Raw genomic sequence first — 20,251 nt, forward strand, 5'->3', positions numbered from 1 at the left:
CTTAAAAATCTTCAGAAGTCAATTCCAATTTACTTTCCTCCAGATTCTTACAATGTTTACATGATGCCATTTTGTTCCCACCATCAAACTCTCAGTAAATATGTGTTCATTTTCATTATATAAACCAGACAGACAGTAAAAACATAAACATATGGGGTAGAGTTAGAGCAGAGTTGGGAAAAACATACATTGACTATGAAACTTTAATTCACCTTAATGTCTCCTAACTTGTCTTAAATACAAACCAACCAACCTCTAGACTCCAAATTCCCTAGTTCTGTTTTCTCCCTCATAGCCAACTTCAAACTGTCTATTCTTGCCTACTCTATTCACTCTCAAACTATTACTACCTTTTTCCATCAACTACACTCAACTAAACTTTCTCCTCCTACATTAGCAAACACTCTTTATGTTTCAATGCAATTGTCACTTTGAGACTTTTAAAATTATTCAATGATTATTTGACTTTTCTATATATAATTTTTATAGTTTCTATGTCTATACCCTCCATGGCACTCACCATCAAAACGAAAACAAAAACAAACCCCTATTTGCTGATATCAAAGCTCCTGTCCTGAGTCAAGCTCACTTCTTAAAAAAACTTATTTACTACTGTGGTTTCAATTACCATCACCAATGACTGATGAATTTCAAACCAATCTCTCAACCAGCTCTTTCTGAGCTCAAGATTCATACATAAAAATGCTTACTGGACACGGGTCATCCAAGTGAAAATAGAACCCTCAAAGTGACATATCTAAAACTAGTCTTATCTAGTAACCTTTCCCTCCAAATCTGTCCTATTCACCATTTACCTTGATGCCTAATTCAAAAAGCTATGTGTACGCAAAATTACCTGTTCTGTAAAGGATGTTTAATATAGTGTTCTGGATTGGCAACCTCCTGGTTAGATTCTGTTTTCTCTTCTTCTGTAGACGGGGGATTAGGAGGAGTAGGGGTGGTTTCCTAGTGAAAAATAGTAAAACATTATTTAAAAATTCTTAACACATTTTAGACAGCAATACTCTAAATCTACTTGAACCAACAGTGCCAGTATAATCCTTTAAAGAAGAAATTTCAGCCCTGGCCAGTGTGGCTCGGGTGGTTGAGCATGATCCAGTAAACTGAAATGCTGCTTGTTCCATTCTTGGTCAGGGCACATGCCTGGATTGCGAGTTTGGTCACCTGGTCGGGGTGTATACAAAATGCAACCGATAAATGTCTGTCTCTCGCATCGATGTTTCTCTCCCTCCCTTCCCCTTTCTCTAAAATCAATAAGCATGTGTTCCGGCAGGCGAAGATAAAGTAAAAAATAAAGAAGAAATTACAAAAACATTTCATATAAAAGAGACCACACATGAACCTCTTCGAAAAGCTCCAGACTCTTCATTCTAGCATATCTTCATTAAGACAAAAAGGTTTCTCATATCAAAAAACCTGACAATACTATAGTTATCTTCCACTATCAAAAGGATTATTACAGACCATGCAACAAAGCTGGGAAAACCAGCTACCTTTCTGACAACCATTATATTAAAGCACTGTACATATATGAAAGTGGGGAAGGGGAAAAATACCACTTAAGTGTGGAGAGTATAACTATATTACATAACCAAAAAGTTTCATAAAGTGATCAAGCCAATACTACACATGAAGGTTCTTGCCTTGCCTTCATGTCATACTCTTACGATATAGTAACTTAGAAGTTCAGCAATTTCCATCATTTTCAAGTGGCTCTATGCAAAAAAGCTGGACACTGGCTTAAAACTAAAATCTTTTTCTAGTTAGATATAATTAATACTGTAATCTAACGTCAGAAAAGAAAGGAGCCTGGGGATAACGGGTGTTTTCCACATAGCTCCATGTAGCGCTATCATAAACCAGTGTCAACAGAACATAGGGCCAAAGACAGTCACTAGACGCTGATACCAAAAAGGGGAAGGGTGCTACAAGAAGAGTTTGGGTATCGTATTTAAAAGGAAGCAGCAAAACAATAGATATAGGTTCACATTGACAAGACTATGTAATTCAGAGATGATCTAAAAGATCTCAGAGCAGATAGGTGATAAGCACTTATTTCACAAAATACATTTTTCTTATCAAGATGACATGTCCAGGAACTACCGTCTACTATCCTAGTCACTCATAGCAGGGGCTGTCTTAATTTTGCTCACAATTGTATTGCCGATGATCACAGTGCTATCCCCCAATTGGAACTTACTGGCTTGATTACTTAACTGAAAAAATTTAAATGTTTACACAGAGTAGTTAAGGCCCTAAAATTTACAGAGTAGTCAATGCCTTAAAATCACCAAAGGTTTTTACCAGTATTTCCTTATCACAGTCAATTTAAGTTTCACACAGGTGATAATTACCAAATGCCATTCCTTGCCCACTTGATTAAATTAATGATAGTCTCCAGATAAAGACAGTATCAATGAAGAGAAAATAGGGAAGAGTTGGGGACCAATAAGGCTGGTGGGTTTGGGGAGCAGAGTAAAACTGAGCTGAAGATAACTGAGCCTCATAAATCTATCTTAAAATCCCTCTCAGGTCCTTGGTTGATTCCTAAACTAGGATGCTCAGAGTGCAACTCTGAGGGGCTTAGCAAAGAACACCTGAGCCAAGACATTATCGGCTGAACCGGATTAAGAAGACTGAGTTCAGATGTAGCCAGAGTGGGTGGGTGGAAATCCTCAACTTTCAGATGAACTTCTAGAAAGACCATGCCCTAGGAATCAGGTGAAACAATTTGGCATAACAAATCCTAAAAGCAATTCCTGACAGGACCAAGGTAATCTACCTAAATTAGCTGCCTACAAGAACCAAACTCTAAGCTTTTTAGAGAAAGCATAATCTAGAGCCTCAATGAATTTTACCTACAATACCTAGCAAACAATCAAACAGTACTAGATATACCAAAAAAATTTTTTTTATTTGTTTTAAGGTATATTAATTATGCTATTCCAGTTGTCCTAATTTTTCCCCCTTTATGCCTTCCACCCAGTAACCCCCTTCCCTCCAGCAACACCCCCCCCCATCAGTCCATGTCTATGGGTCATGCATCCAAGTTCTTTAGATTCTCCATTTCCTTTACATTTCTTAACATTCCTCTATCTATTTTGTACCTACCAATTATAATTCTTGATTCCTGTACCTTTCCCAACATTCTTCCCCCTCCCACTCCCCACTAATATGATTCTGATCCTGTTCTAGGTGTTTGCTTAGTTTTTGTTTTTAATTTTTAGATACAGTTGTTAATAATTGTATGTTGTCATTTTAATGTTCACAGTTTTGATCTTTTTCTTAAATGTGTCTCTTTAATATTTCATATAACAAGGGCTTGTGATGATGAACTCCTTTAGCTCTACCTTGTCTGGGAAGTACTTTATCTGCACTTCCATTCTAAATTATAGCTTTGCTGGATAGAGTAATCTTCCTTGTATGTAGGTCCTTGCTTTTCATCACTTTGAATTCTTGCCTGCAAAGTTTCTTTTGAGAAATCGGCTGATAGCCTTATGGCAACTCCTTTGTGGTAACTCTTTGCTTTTCTCCTGCTACTTTTAAGATTCTTTCTTTATCTTTAACCTTTGGCATTTTTATTATGATGTGTTGGTGTGGTCCTCTTTGGGTCCAACTTGCTTGGGACTCTGTGCTTCCTGGACTTGTATGTCTACTCCTTTGCCAAAATAGGAGTTTTCTTTCATTATTTTTTCAAATAAGTTGTCAATTTCTTATTCTTCCTCTTCTCCTTTTGGCACCCCTATGGTTCAGATGGTGACACTTCTGAAGATGTCCCAGAGTCGTCTTAAACTCTCCTCGTTTTTCTATAGTTTCTTCCTTTTGTTCCACATTGTTGATCTGAATCCCAGCTTCCTTGCTGTCACTATTGTTTCCCTGTATATTTTTCTTTATTTCACTTTATATTACCTTCACTTTCTCCTTTATTTTGTGGCCATAATCAATGAGTTCTCTGGGCATCCTGATCACCACCGTTTTGAAATCTGCATCTGATAGGCTGGCTACCTACTTTTTGCTTAGTTCTCTTCCTGGAGTTTTGATCTGTTCTTTCATCTGAACCATACTTCTTTGTCTCCTCACTTTGACAGCCTTCCTGTGTCTTAGGTAGAGCTGCCACACCTCTTACATTATAAGGGATGGAGCCTTAGGTATCTGTCAGTGTGGGACAACCAGTTTCACCGGTGCTGTTATGTAGGGGAGAGGTCAGAAAGGAAACAATGCCCCTTGCTCAGCACTCACCCCATTTCCAGTCACTTCCCTCACTTACGGAATGCGACTGACAACCCGAGCTGTTGCCCTGGTGACGGTTCCCAGAATGGTTGGGTTTGCGAACATTTAGGACCATGGAGGTCCTGTAAACGAACTCTCCTGAAACAAGGAGTTTCTTCCACCACCCCAACTGCCACTGGTTTTCACAGCCAGAAACTATGAGGCACCGGAACTGTGAGCTAGGTGGTCTGGCCCGGGGCTGGGTTTGCTCCCCAGGTGTCCCTCGAACGCAGGAATGCTAATTTCTCCAGCCGAAGCTGCTGCCTTGTTATCGCCACCTCACCTGCGCTACACCAAGTCCTCTCCGCCCTGGCTCCCCAGCTCCGCCCCTCCTAACCATCTGGATGTATATTTCTTCTTAAATCCTTGGTTGTTGGACTTCCATTCAGTCTGTTTTTCTGGCAGTTCTGGTTGCTTTTTACTTTAAGGTAGTTTTTATCCTTATGGTTATGTGGGGAAGTAAAGGCTGTCTACCTATGCCTCCATCTTGGCTGGAAGCTCTCCATTAATGCAAAAAAATATTTTAAAGAAACCAATGATCAAGACATTAAATTGTCCATGAAGGTACACTCAGACATAACCCAGATAATGGAGATGGCAGACAAAGATTAAATAACTATGATTACTATGGTAAAGTAGAAGATTAGGGAAAGTGATTTTTTTTAAAGTATTTTAATATTTTTTTCTTTTATTGAGAAGTAAAACATTTATTGGTGTTAAGGTTATCACAGTGTCTAAGAGCCACACTATTCCTCAATTTTCTTTTTGTTGTTGATAGCTTCTCTATTTTTTATCTAGTTTTTGAGATATAATTGACATACAGCACTGTATAAGCTTAAGGTATACAGCATAATGATTTGACTTACATATATTGTAAAATTATTACAATAATTTTAGTTAACAACCATCAACTCATATAGATACAAAAACGAAGAACCAAATAGATATTATGGAACTGCCAACTATGATGTCTAAAATTAAGAGCTCATTGAATGAGAAACAACAGACTGAACTCAGCTGAATGTAAGGTTGGTGAAGTCAAAGACAAGCCAAACAGAAAATATTCAAACACACAGCAGGGGAAGAGTAGAGGGTAAGGAACAAGTGGAAGAGAGTTAAAATGTTGAAGGACAAGAGGCAAGAGAATGAGACAGAAACAATATAGGAAGATATAACCCAAATCTACCAAATATCACCAGAATCTCAAGTCACAGATTCAGAAAAGCTCAGGGTACTCCAAGTAGTATAAATACAAATAAAACTACACTTGGGCACACAAGATTCAAACTACCAAAAACTAAAGATAAAGAGATAGTATTAAAAGCTGTCAGGAGCCCTCCTGGTGTGGCTTGGTGGGTTGGGTGTTGTCCCACAAACCGAAAGATCGCCAGTTCCACTCCCAGTCAGAGCACGTAGGCCTGGGTAGTGGGCCAGGTCCACAGTTGGAAACGGGAAAGAGGCAACCAACAGATGTCTCTCTTGGACATTGATGTCTCTGTCCCTCTCCTTCTCTCTAAAAAGAAATACAATCTTTTTCTTTAAAGAAAGCAGTCAGGAGGGTGAAAAAAAGAACACGTACTAATTACTTTCACAGGAACGGTAAGAATAACAACTAACTTCTCAACAGAAACTATGAAAGCCATAAGACAACAGAATGACATATTAGGGCTGTAAAAAACTGTCAACCTAGAATTTGACACCTAGGAAAAAAATATCCTTCAGAAATGGAGAAATACAGAGTCACACAAACAGACCCCTGAAACACCCACCACACTGGAGGTCCAAAGAAACAGGAACACTAAAGGAAAGTCTTCAGGCTGGGGAAAAAAATTCCAGATGGGAGCATGGAAGTACAAAATGAAAAACACTGGAAAGGGTAAATATATAAAAGACTATTAACAGTATAAAGGAGCAATAATGATGTTTTGTGGAGTTTAAAATAGTAATGATGGATCTGCCAAGGGGTTGGACTATATATAGATTTACAACACTGGGTGTGTGATTAAAAGCTACTCTTCCTTCCAAAGGTAAGAAGTACTATGACTTCTCTTACTAAAAGACAAGTAAGAAAAAATTTACTCCTAAGTTCAAAATCTCACTAGATGCCATAATTTCACACCATTTATGAAAACATGAGTTACAGCATGAGATAATTCCAAGGTTCACGGAGCCCAAAATAGCACCCTTCTTTTCTGTTACTCAACTTTTCAAAATTAGGAGAATGATGGAAGACTAAGATATATTAGAAGTTTCTGGACACACAGGAACTAAAAACAGGTAATAAGTTCAGGAAAAAGAAAACATCCAGGTCCTAGAATTAAAAAAGTGTTCTTTTAAATTAAAGGTCCTATTTTAATTGCTGTTTTACTAAGAATATATAATTTTGAATTTTTCCTATAATAGCTATTCATCTTTAAATAAATGTGTGGATGTATGCATCAATAAGATAACTACATTTTAAATCTTTCAGTCTTCACTTTTAATATATAAATATGCTACATTTTAGGATGAATGATCTAAAACACTTTGGAAATGTTTATTAACCACAGAAAACTATCTTTTCAGTTATTTGAAATCTTTTTTAAATGCAAGTATAGCATTGATATTTCTCTTTAGGCCTCTTATGTTACTTTCTACAGTTTAACAGACTTATGTTCAAACTTTTAAACTACACAAATTTCTCAAACCCTCTTATTAAAGCAAAAATGTTTTAATAGACAACTGTTTCCAAGACAGAATAAAAAACAACTACCTTGAAAATACTCATTCACACAGCCCAGACCAAATCTAATAAAATTTAGAAATCATGACAGAAATTACTTATGAAAAAATTTAAATTAAAAACTACATAAAGGGTATTTTTTCTCAGTACAAATTTTCTTTGAGGTCATATTTTGCAATGACCAGACCTACTTATTTCAACAATCCTTTTTTTTGTTTTTGTTTTTATTGATTTTAGAGAGAGGAAGGGGGTGGCCGTGGGGAGAGGGGAAGAAAGAGAGAGAGAGGGAAAGACAGAAACATTGATTTGGTGTTCCACTTATTTATGCATTCACTGGTTGCTTCTTGTATGTGCCGTTAGGAGATCTAACCTGCATCCTTGGCATACTGGACTGAAGCTCCAACAAACTGAGCTACGTGGCCAGAGCTCAACAACCCATTTTTTTATCAGCAGAAATTTAAACTAAAAGGCTTACTATCAACCATTCACCCTGTAAGTTTCTTGATTTCACAGTTACATTGTAAATTACTGCACAGGGAAAACAATCTGTTTGAGACTGATGATTGAGACCTGCCTCATTATAAAATCATTTTCTGTTCATTTATTTAACTAATTATTTTGTCACTATAGAACCTCTTTAATTTAAATAATCAAGAAGCCTTTTCTCTTTCTTATTTTCAAGTTAGATAAAACAAAAGATATGTGATCTAAAACTTTCAAGCTAATTATATGGGCGTGGCCCATTCTGAAGAGAAAGTCCAATTCCTACACCTTTTGAATCTATGGCAACATATACAATGAGAAATGTTTTCCAGAACAATACCCATATGTATTAAATTCTTTGATCAAAACATGTTTTATAAGTCACCGGCCAAATTAGAACAAAGAAATATTTTATTTTTAAAAGAACTGTAACAAAAATGCTTTCCGGTCACTCCTCAAGTAAGCATAAACCTCAATTAACTATAATAAATTTCTAAATTTTTCATTATTTGTCTTAATTTGCTAAGTACCTTAAATACAAATTAAATGACAATAAAATTAAAGTATTTTGAAATTGTATCTCCTCTTAAAATTCTTTGTAAGGCTATAAACTACTCAGATACCAAAAACAGGATCACCATTAAAAAGATACAAATGCGCTGTGTGATAATTTGTATCATCAAACTTCATAACATTCTCCCTGAAACCCCCAGAATAAGTGTTTTCATGGGATATGTCTAAAATTGATTCAATCAGGTATTTTTCAATTATGTAAGACTACGAAAGAAGGAAATAAGATTAGCATATGATCTTGGGAACTAAACATATTTTACAAACTTGTCATTTTTTGTGGTTACTTTCTACAGAGCAGACAGTAAAATAGTTTTAAATTTACATTCAGTGGAAAACCAAATTCTTCACTTGTAAATCCCACAGTAATTCTCTACCTATTCTCTCCACTTGGTGGCCTCGCACATAAGCAAATTTTCATTGAAATATCCATGTTTTGCCAATATTCTTAGGTTTAAAAAATCCAGACAAAACCAAGAAATGCTAATTTATCAGATATGACTACTTTCAAAGTAATCAAAGACATTTTTGACTCAAAAGATAATCTGCACTTGAAAAACTACTGTATACACATTTCAATGGATAAAGCCATGAGATCATACAGTGTTTATCTAGATGGTAAGGCACCAGTGAGACTAAAAGAGAAGGTTCTTGAAACAAGACAGAGCTACAATGGTAGGTTGGAGTGAGATTGTAAAAGTCCTCAACGGTCAGGCTAGAAGTGTATCTTTCATCCTGTGAGCAATGGAAGCCATTAGCTGATAGGTCAAAGTGATTAAATACTAAGACAAGGAAACTGAAAAGACAACCAGTTTAAATGCAAAACATTAAATAAACCTGGTTTTAGATTTGTTCAGTTTATGAGATTCAAATAAAAAATGTACAGCACTATAATTTAATGGTCTTGGGGTTCAGCAGCCATCTTAGCAACAGAAGACAGCTGAAGGGGAAGAAAAATGCTGAACAAGGGTGGGACAAGTTTCACAATTAGTTGCAAAGAATCTCAGGTAGTGTTTTTACATTCTGCAAAAATCAACACATCTATCAGACATAATATTAACCTTGTGGAATAATCCTAATATCATAAAGCTCGATAGTTAGCAAATCTAGGATCATTTCTGTGTTGTTTTTTAAAAAAAATCTTACTGAAGCTCAGATTCTTCCTTTTCACCATATTCAAATTTACAGTGCTTAAATTCCAAAACCAGTGTTTTTTTTCCATGGTTGTGAACATTCAATGTCTCTTCCACCCTCAACCCAAATACACAAACTATCTCTTCCAGAAATAATGAGCCTTCCCTTCAGGACACCCAATTTATGTCCTATGTTACTGAACAAATGTATTTTCTAAGAACTTCCAGGATTTTTTTCCAAAAATCAGTACATTGCCTAAGCCTCAATGTAAAATATGCAAAAATAAATTGTTCTCCTGACACTAATAAAGGTTTGAAGCCCTGCCTCAAAGTGTGGTGCACAGACTTCTGCTGGTTATAGTCTACACCCAGGTTAAGTACAGAAATGGAAAGTAAGCATTTAGAAAACTCTCTAACTATCTGACAGTACTTTCATGTTTGTTGAAATTAATATCACATATTTTCTATGCATTTCTTCATTTTTATCCTATTTTTGTCATTTTACAAAAACATTAGATTGGAAATAGTTAAAAAATAAACTAGTTTTCTACCAGAGTAAAGGAAGCATTGGTTTAGATGACATACTCAGAGTATAAGAACCCTGGTTTAGGTCACATAGTCTTTAGTACCAAGGTTGAAATCCCAGCTCAGCCATTCACAGAGGTATAATTTTGGGCAAGTCCAACGTCACGCCACCAAATAAGGGATAACAGTATTATTGGTAACCCATTTCCAGTTACACTTTCTTATATTCCCCCTTCTTTACTTCATTAATTTTTTAGTTAAATTGGAAAGACCATTGTGGTCTTAATATAAATGTATATGTTGCAAAAAAGACAGGTGTAGTTACTGACCCAACATTTCAGTAAACTGAAGGCACTATATACATTAAAGATATAAAATAATGAGCAGAAGGGTAAGCAAAGTAAGAACAAATGTCTTAGAAATACATGTAAGCATAAAATAAAAGCCTTTTATGAATACAAATAACTAACTGAGGAAAAAATCATTTAATACAAGATAGGTAAACAAACTTCACAATACTTTACTCTTTCAATTTCCAAGCATTCAGTCCCTAGGTCTTTTTAGCAAAGGATGCATTCCTCCCCAGCTCCCGCACCCTCCCATATGTAAATTAGTACAATTAACTAACTAGTACAAGACCAAGAGTCTAATCACCTGCCTTCAAAGAAATAAAAAACTTGCTGTGAACACTGAATATTACTCCAATTAATCAACTGTGTTGGTTTTTAGTTTTCAAATATATGTCCATAGTAAACAAATACCAGCTAATCCGACACCTCATCAGGAAAGTGTGCCTGTGGATTTTGCACGTCTTGTTTCTAGTCTGTAAAAAAGTATTAAAATGGTGGCGTTTGTGCCCTAAATTGAAAAATTGAAGTAGAAAAACAGCATATGGAAATTTAGCAAAAAAGTTTAAAGGACTGCTCATATGGAGAAATATTTTCCATGCAAAGGACTCTGAGATCCCATGTATCAATTTTTATTGTAAAGACAGTATTCTTTAATTATTTTTCAACCACTATAAAATAACACCTAAACAACAACAAAAAATAAAAAAAACGATAAGCTGAGATATGGAAAGGAGGGACCGTGACTTTTTTGTACAAATTGGGTTGTGTCTAAAAATATTGCAAAATTTAATATGCAGATATTCAATCTACTAGATAACAGTAACCTAATTAACTGACTGAAATAAATGACTAGCACTAGATTCTTGCATGAATAGTTTATTAAGTTTGCTGTTCAGGTCCTACCCAGGTAACTCAATTGGTTAGAGCGTCACCCCAATATGCCAAGGTTGTGGGTTTGATCCCAGGTCAGGGCACATATAAGAAGCAACCAATGAATGCATAAATAAGTGGAACAACAAAACCAATGCTTTGCTACCTCTCTCTGAAATCAATAAACTAAAAAGAAAAGTTTGTTGTACTGTAGCTAAAAATTGACACTTCTAGGCATACAGCAAGCTAACCTTAACTGAATTTTACTAGTACATTTAAAAAATCCCTACAAGCCACACTTGAATTTCTGATCTTGCAGAATACAGTACAACTTTACAACTTGAATGCACATATCCTCAACTCTTAACTAGAAAGACTTGTAAGCATCTTGTAATTTAAAATAAACTAATTCTTAAGGTAGTACTAATACATATCAACCATATTATTCTACAAATCTATGTACCTTGGGACAAAATTTCAAATTCAGAAAGGAAAATGTGATAATAGACATAAGAAATAAATGTGTGCAGCTCTAGAATGATTAACAAAGGAAACAAAATATTTAAATGTCAATGCTACTTAAACCAAAGGCTTCCAGAAGACTCATATTTAAAAATAACTATGAAGGGGATGCTTTCAGTGTGGAAATATGGCCCTGGCCCTTCAGGATTCAGTGAGAGTGTGGAATGGGGCGGGGGTGTGAGGGATTCACTAAAAAAGAAGATGAAAATCATAGCCAGGGACTGCAGTATGGAACCCGGAAGATAAGGATAGAGACACTGCCAACACTGGAGGTTCTACAGGAAGGTGTGAATTGGAAAAGGGTCACTTTCCTTCTGATGACTAAGAAACAGAAGCTGATAATGAAGATGAAGCTGAACACTATAACAATAAAAATGCTGCAGAAGCTAGTGCTGGAACTAATGTGGGCTGGGCAGATGCCATGGCTAAAATCCTTAACAAAAAAACTCCTAAAAGTAAACCTACTGTTTTGGTCAAAAATAAAGAGCTGGAAAGGGAAAGAAACATTAAAGCAAGAGAGACTAGAAAAAAAGAAAACAGTTTGTTAAGAATGGGAAATGATATGCAGAGTCAAGGCAGATGTTGTCAAAGCAAAACAGAGGAATCTTCAGAGAATTGCAATGAGGGGTGTTGTACAATTATTTAATGCTATTCAGAAGCATCAAAAGAACACTGATAAAAAGGTTAAAGAAATTGGCAGCTCTCTTAGAAAGCATGCTAAGTTGATTATCAACTGTTTTCAAGAAAGATTTCATCGGTGTTCTGAGAGGCATGGATTCAAGTACAAACAAGAAAAATACGACTGAAAAGAACTCAAAAGCCAAACAGACAAGTGAAAGAAGAGGGCCCACATTCACTGCTGGTGAGAATGTAAAGTGCTACAGGTGCTATGAAAAATAGTATGGAGGCTCCACAAAAAATTAAGAATAGAGTGACCATATGACCCAGCAAACCCTCTTCTGGGTATCTACCCAAAAAATTTTAAAACATTTATTCACAAAGATACATGCACCCCTATGTTCACTGCAGTATTATTCATGACAGCCCAAGACACAGAAATAAGTGAAATGTCCTTCAACAAATGATCGGATAAAAAAGATGTGGCATATATACACAACAGAATACTACTCGGCCCTCGGTGTTGTGGCTCAGTGGACTGAGTGCGGCCTGTGAACCGAAGGGTCACCGGTTCAATTCCCAGTCCAGGCACATGCCTAGGTTGTGGGCCACGTCCCCAGTTTGGGGCATGCAAGAGGAACCCACACAATGACATTTCTCTCCCTCCCTCCCTTCCCCTCTCTCTAAAAATAAGTAAAATCTTAATTTAAAAAAAGAAAAAAGAAAAAAGAACTATAACGCTGTGAAAAGACATAGAGGCCCTGACTGGTGTGGCTCAGTGGGTTGCGCATCCTCCTTCAAACCAAAAGGTAACCAGTTCGATTCCTGGCCAGTGCACATGCCAGGGTCCCTGTTTGGGAGCATACACTGTTTCTCTAGTACACTGACATTTCGCTCTTTCTTCCTCCTTCTCGTCTCCTAAAAATAAATAAAATCTTAAAAAATAAAAAAAGACAAAGAGGACCCTTAAATGCATAAGAAGACAATGAAAATGAAAATGAAAGAAGTCAATCTGAAAAGGCTATATACTCTATGATTCCAACTATATGACATTCTGGAAAGGGAAAACTATGAAGACAGTAAAAAGATTAGTGGTTGCCAGAGGTTAGGAAGGATGAATCGGCAGAGAACAGAGGAATTTCAGGCAGTGAAACTACTCTGTGTATATGATACTATAATGATAAATGCATGCCATTATACACTTGTCCAAATTCACAATATGTACAAAAGTGAATCCTAATGTAAACTATTGACTTGGGGTGATGATAATGTGTCAAGGTAGGTTCACCTGGTGTTAACGAATGTACCACTTTGGTGTGGGATATTGATAGTGGGGAGGCTGTGCAGTGTTGAGCAGTAGGAATACAGGAAAGCACACTCCGCACCTTCCTCTCAATTTTATAGTGAACCTAAACCTCATTCGAAAAATAAAATATTTAAAAGGAAAAGAAAAAGGCACAAACAGGGATACAGTGAGAAAGAAAAACTGACAAACAGGTTAACCAAAGTCAGGACACCAAGATGTTGAAATGACTGATAATTTTTATTTTCCTCATACCAATCTAAATGTTTCAGATTTGTTATAAGAAAAGTATACTGAAGCCCAAATATATACTTTGAGTCCATTTCTGGACTTCTCAGTCTGTTCCAGTGATCTGTCAGTCCCCATGCACCATCATCATATTTTTAAGTTACTTTCGTTCAGAAATGTTTTTTCTCATTGTAGAGTAAGTTCCCCATTGCCCCTTTGCTCTTCCTTTGCAGAAATTTACTACCAATTCTCATTTACTTATGCTTTCAAATAAACTTCACAATGATTTTATAAAGTAGGGGCTTGCAAACTTTTTCTATAAAGGGCCAGAATAAATATTTTAGGCTTCTGATCTTTCTGTAACGTATTCTTTTGTTTGACAGCCTTTACACAAAAGTAGCCCTAAGGCCAGTTTGTGGAATCCAGCATAAAGCATAGTTCCCCATTCACCTGCAAAGATTTTGGCATTTTGATTCAATCTGTACTGAATTTAGGTAATCCAGAAAAAAAAATCCTTCCAATAATAAAATCTTTTTCAAAAGCAAATTAATATTCTTCATGTATTAAAGTCCTCCAATGTATTCCTCGGTAGAATTGTACAGCTTTTATTTATGAATCCTGCAAATTACTTGTTAGATATGAGTATAATTCCTGGACACATGAAGGCACTTGCACTTGGATACATGAATGCTGCAAATTGCTTGCTAAATTTACCCTTCCTGGGTGACTTCCAGTCAAGATGGTGGCATAGGTAAACAAGGCTCGCCTCCTCAAATAACCACATCAAAATTACAACTAAAATATAAAACAACCATCACTCAGAACCATCAGAAATCTAGTTGAATGGAAGTCTGACAACTATGGAATTAAAGAAACCACATCCATGAAGACTGGTAGGAGGGGAAGAGATGCGGAACAGGCTGGTCCTACATCAATGGGTGATGGATAAAAATTCGGGAGGGACATCTCAGGTGCGAGGAGTCCCAGCCTCACACCAGGCCCCCCAGCCCAGGCTTCCAGTGCTAAGAAGTCCCCATAACATCTGGCTGCAAAAACCAAGAAACTGCTAGAGTCCCAAGCAATTCTGCTTAAGGAACCAACACATGGACTTATTCAGACTCTCTCCCTCTGAGCAAGGCTATCATTTAGAATCGAAGGGCAGATAACAAGAAAGAAAAAAGTAGTTCATCATCACCAAACCATTATTACATGAAATGTTAAAGTGACTTATCTGAGAAAAAGAAGATCAAAATTATAAACAATATAACGGCAATAAATACATTATCTCTCTCTAACTGAATCTACAAAGTAAACTAAGCAAACAGGAAGAAAAGAGACAGAATTATGGATCCAGAGAGGGTTTTGATGGTTGCCAGATGGGAGGGGGATGTGGGGAAATGGATAAAGAGGTGAGGGGATTAAGAAGTACCAATAAGTAGTTACAAAATAGCCATGGGACTATAAAGTACAATATAGCAAATGGAGTAGCCAAAGAACCTATACATATGACCCATGGGCATGAACAATGATTTTGGGATTGCTGGAGGGAGCGGGGGGTGCAGGTTGGGAAGGGTCAAAGGGGGGAAGAAAACTGGCATGACTGTATTAGCATAAGCAATAAAATATAATTAAAATTAGAAAAAAAGAAGAAAAATATAATTTTGCCATTCCTGGCACTTTTTGCCCAGTTGTAGAAAAAGTGTTAACACTGTATTCTATAATCAGAATGCAACATTAAGTTACTTCTAAAATGTCATGATAAGTGTTATTTCTTTCCTATTCAGTAATTCAGCAACTCTAAGTTCCAGAGAGAACTAGGTTAAGCACTTAAGAGCACCTGGCACATGACAGGTACTCTGATGTTTAAAAACTGAGTGATTCCAATTTTGTTCCCTCTCAAAATTCCACTACAACTATAGTAAAGAGATTTTTTAAGCCCACAAATATGGGGAGAGCAGAGAAAAAAAAGCTAGAATGTAGATGAAGGACAAGTGGTAACTGATGAATGGCAGTTACATCCTTAAAATCTGAGAAACAGGCAGCATCTTTAGAAAGGGGTAATGAAGGAAGAAATGGGGTAATTAAAAGAGAATTCTATGAGAGCTGTTTGTGAAATAACTGGATCCCTCAACTCCTCTCCCTACTCCATGTCACTGTGTTTGCTGCCATATGGATTCAAAAATAAAACAAAAATAAGCAACGTGGAGGAAACAGGTAGCAGAAAGAAAACGCCTTCTAAAATATGTACCTATATATATCATCAACAGAATAAGTTAAGATTTTGTATACATACAACAATTACACGTAGCTATAAAAGTGAACATTCAGAAGACAAGAGAGAGGTGGGAAAGGAGGGAGGGAGGAGACATCTGAAAATTAAAATTACCAGGCAGAAAAGGCTTAAAAATAAATGAAATTTCCCAGAAAATGAAGCAAAAAGTGATGGAAAATGAGAGCAAGCTTTAATTTAGAAAAAGTCAGAGATCCAGTTTATGAGACCCACTCACTACCTGAATGACTGTTTCCCAGAGAAAAAGAGGAAAGTAATAATGTCAGAAGTGATGAATATGAACAATTGCCATATTGAAAAATTCCAATTAGTACTTAGCACAATGGATAAAAATACTTGTACTAAAGCATGTCACTGTGAAATGGGGACAAGGAAAGAGTATACAAATTTCTGGGGAGTGGGCGGGGGAATGGTCACATTAAAAAACAAAAATAAAAACAGCCATCAGAACAATTTCTTACTTATCAACAGCCACAACAGAAAATGGCCATAGAACAATGACTTCAAATTCTGAAGAAGAGAATTCTACTACACCCAGGTCAACTACAGATATACACTGCTTAAAATGCAAGGTCTCAAAAATCTTTAACTCTCATGTTAATTATTCTGATAAAACTACTGGAGATGTGATCCACCAAAGTGAACAAGAAACCAAGAGAAAGAAAATGGACACAGATAGTGGAAAGGTACAACACTGAAGTTAGATGCGCAGTAAATCAGGAGCATAGTAAAAGGAGATCCAAGAAAGACAGGTGTGCATCAGATATAGAGAGCAGAGGTACAGACTGGAGCAATGTGATTCAAGCTACATTCATTTGATAAGGCTGTTATGACAAAGATGCCTATTATTCTACCCTTAAAAAAACAAACAAAAAAAATTTGTTGTCTGGCCCAAACTTTTATCATGTGTTATAGAAGCTCCCTTTCTCTCCTTGCAGCCCCGCTTCCTGGAACAGCTAAGAATTTTACACCTAGCTTTAACCTAACTCTTAAAACAAGATATACAAAGCAGCCCACTACCACAAACTATCCTAACTGAAGGTTCTTTACCTGGCCCACACCACAGCCCCATCAGAGTCCTATGTTTCTTAGAATACACATTCGTGAGCTTACCCACTGGTTCCCCAAGAGGGGCTATAGTAGAAATTCCAGAAAGCTAAAGCCAAACTATAACTAGAAAAGGTGTTCAGTTTATCTTCTTTTGGGAACTCCAGCTAACAGTAGCAATACTATCCTTTCCTTACATACCTAAGTTTTTAGTTTTTCAAAACTAAAACACATAACTAAAAGAGACATACTCAGAAGATAATTGTACTGTATGTACTATTTAAAAATTCAAGGGACTGATTAACACAAAAGTCAGGATGAAGGAGCAAAGAAATATGAACACTTATGCATATACATTTTTCTACATATAAACATTTCAATTTGAAAGGAGCTCTAAAATAAAAAGGTAGTCTGATATCCAACTACAGTGACAGAAGTAGTTTTTAAATTTTCAATTTTGCTACCAGAATATTTACCTTATAGATTTACTGTCTCAAGCATGGAATGATAGATAAAAAGGTTATTGGAAAGAGCACTGAAATAACCTAAACATCCGTCAATATAAAAATAATTATTTTCAAGACCAAACTATGTAATATTATACATATCCATAAGTAAAAAAGTGAAAACTTTAATATACAATGCTCTAAGCAACATATTAGGCAAAAAAACATGTGCCAGAATAGTGTATCTAGTTGGTTACCATTTTTAAAAAGAATACACATATTTGCTTGTATATATACAAATCTCTACAGAAAGATAAAAAATGACAATGCTAGTTACCTCTAGAGGTGATCCACCTGGATGGGCTCAGTTGAGGAAATTTCACTATATTCTTTTATTTTGCAAATTAAATTTTTTATAACAAAACTATACTGAAGCCCAAATATATTTGAGTCTATTTCTGAACTGCTCAGTCTGTTCCAGTGATCTGTTACTCCGCACATGCACCAATACCACATTTTTAAAAGCACCTTTGTTCAGGAATATTTCTTCTCATTGTAGTAGAGCAAGTTACCCATTGCCCCCTTTCTCTTCCTTTTCAGAAATTTATTGCCAATTCTCATTTGAAAATTGAGACTTGAACAGTGTAAAATACTGCCTATTTACACATTTTTTAAATAGAAATAAAAGGACAATTATAATTCCATACAAGACCAAATATTAAAAAGACTTATCAAACCAATTGGTCATATTCAGTTGTACAAAATTAAGCCAAATACGATATGCATATATTTGTATATACCAGAATATTTCTAGATTCTAGAGCTATATTGTCCAATTTTGTAGCCACTGGCTACATACGGAATTAAATTTCAAGTAATTAAAATTAAATTAACATTAATTAAAGTTAAAAATTCATTTCCTTGGTTGGACTAGTCACATTTCAAGCGCTCAACAGCCATATGCAGCTAGTGTCTGCCATGTTGGATGGCACATATATAGAGCATTCCCATCATCACAGTCAGTTATCTTGAACAGCTCTTTTCTAGAAGAATCCTCAAAAAAAGATGCTCTGCAGAGAGAAATAGGTGGCTGAAGAAGAGGGATAAATTTTTCACAATAAGATAAAACTTAGCCTGTGTCCTAATGTTTCATGTTAACTCACTTAATCCTTACTGTACACTTAAATATACCTGAATTCCTTTGTAATCCTAAGTGTTATTTAATGCATTTTAAAACATTATTCTGAAAATGGGGCCATAGGCTTCACCAGATTGCTAAAGAGATACATTTAAATTTTACACCATAAGCATGTATTACTAATACAAGAAAAAAGTAACAAAAAATAAATAAGAGCCAAATACCATAAACTGTAAACCAAAATTCAGGAGATTTTATAATTTTAAGCATTATTTAAAAAAAAAAATTTACAAGTTCAAATGAAAAAAAAGTATCACTCCTCTCCCCACAATGCCAATGCCCATAAATCATCTAGTACATCATTTTAGGTATGATTTTATATTTAATTTCTTTGTGTATAATGATGACGTATGCACTGATTTTTTATCCTTAAGGTGGGAGTTTTACTGAAGATAAAGAATCAAACGTTTTTAGTTTGGGCTGAATTTGTTTCTTTTTAGAACAGAATAATAATAAAGCTTGAGGCCAGGACCTAGTTTTGAATTCTAGCTCTCTTACTTAGAACTATGTGGCCTTGATAAAAAATGTTTTTTAAAAATCATTTGAAATATGAAATTCTCACCTACAAAAAATATTTATCCTAAAATACTAAGAGGATTAGGAAGAGAACTACAAGAAAGATGTGTGAAAATTTCAAATTTTCTTCCTGTAGTTAATAAACACTTAAAAGATTACAACTAATTTCCATATGGCATTTTGGAGTACCAAGTTTAAAGTATACAACTAAAAACATGCAAAAGTATGTTTTAGCCTTAAAGAGTACTGTAAAACCATGAGTTTCAGAGAAATCTTGTGGTCTTCTTACTTACTCCCTTCTGGAAACAATTCAGTTTTTCATAATCTCAAATTTTAAAAAATGTACTACTGTTTTCACTAGCAAAATGACTTTATTTGGCAAATCATTTGAATTGACATGGTCCAAAAATCAAATGAGAAAGTGGAGATGGGAAATGACCGCTCACTTTCTTGAGAAATCTACCCATAAAGTTCTAGATCAGTTACTAAATACGAGTAGTGTAACTACTTGTTTAGTCCTCAGAAGCAGACACCAAGGTGCTATTTCCTTATGATTCTGTAACTTTAGTTATCAAACATTATAGTAGTAGCATGAAAACTAATGTCCACACATTTTCTCTTGTAGCTATAGCAAAATATCTAGTTAAGTTTATCAAATTAATCTTCCCAAGTCGCACAAGGAAAGCACTTTACATGCCTATTGGAAAGAGTGTCATGGTTAAGAACACGTCCTGTGGAACTTAGCTGCTTTAGTCTGAACTCCATCCCACCACTTACCAGTTGTGTGACCTTGGACAAGTTAGTCCCATAAAGTTACTTAACCTCTCTGCCTCTTGCTTTCCTCATATATGATGTAAGAATAATAATACCTACTTCATAGCTGCTTATAAGGATTAAATAAATACACGTAAAGCATTTAGTGTGGTGCCTGACATACAGCAAGTGCTATATTTATTAATAAGAAATAAAGATCTGCCTGCATTAACAAATAGATGTAACAGATTGTTTTAAAGGGTTATTTTCATTAAGTCAGTTGCTGGAAATCCAATGCTGGTTAGATGGATCATAATTCCACATAAATATAGTCAACACAATGTGACTAAAGTACAGCTTCCCACTGTTTCTCTGGAATAATGTATC

At 35.6% G+C, this 20,251-nt stretch overlaps 1 protein-coding gene and 1 pseudogene across 1 annotated transcript in view; one reads left to right on the plus strand and one right to left on the minus strand.

The window, feature by feature from the left end:
- Positions 1 to 20,251, minus strand: part of EIF4E (eukaryotic translation initiation factor 4E) — a 42,180-nt gene that overhangs the window by 17,778 nt on the left and 4,151 nt on the right. Inside the window, exon 2 of the mRNA XM_090267956.1 lies at positions 857 to 966. Within this exon, the coding sequence (XP_090124082.1) occupies positions 857 to 966 (110 nt within the window). The remainder of the gene's footprint in view (positions 1 to 856; positions 967 to 20,251) is intronic.
- Positions 11,565 to 12,365, plus strand: LOC150019328 (RRP15-like protein pseudogene; annotated as a pseudogene).

The sequence above is a fragment of the Furipterus horrens genome, unplaced genomic scaffold (assembly GCF_987537825.1).
Source record: "Furipterus horrens unplaced genomic scaffold, mFurHor1.1.pri manual_scaffold_2, whole genome shotgun sequence".
NCBI classification, from domain to species: Eukaryota; Metazoa; Chordata; class Mammalia; order Chiroptera; family Furipteridae; genus Furipterus; species Furipterus horrens.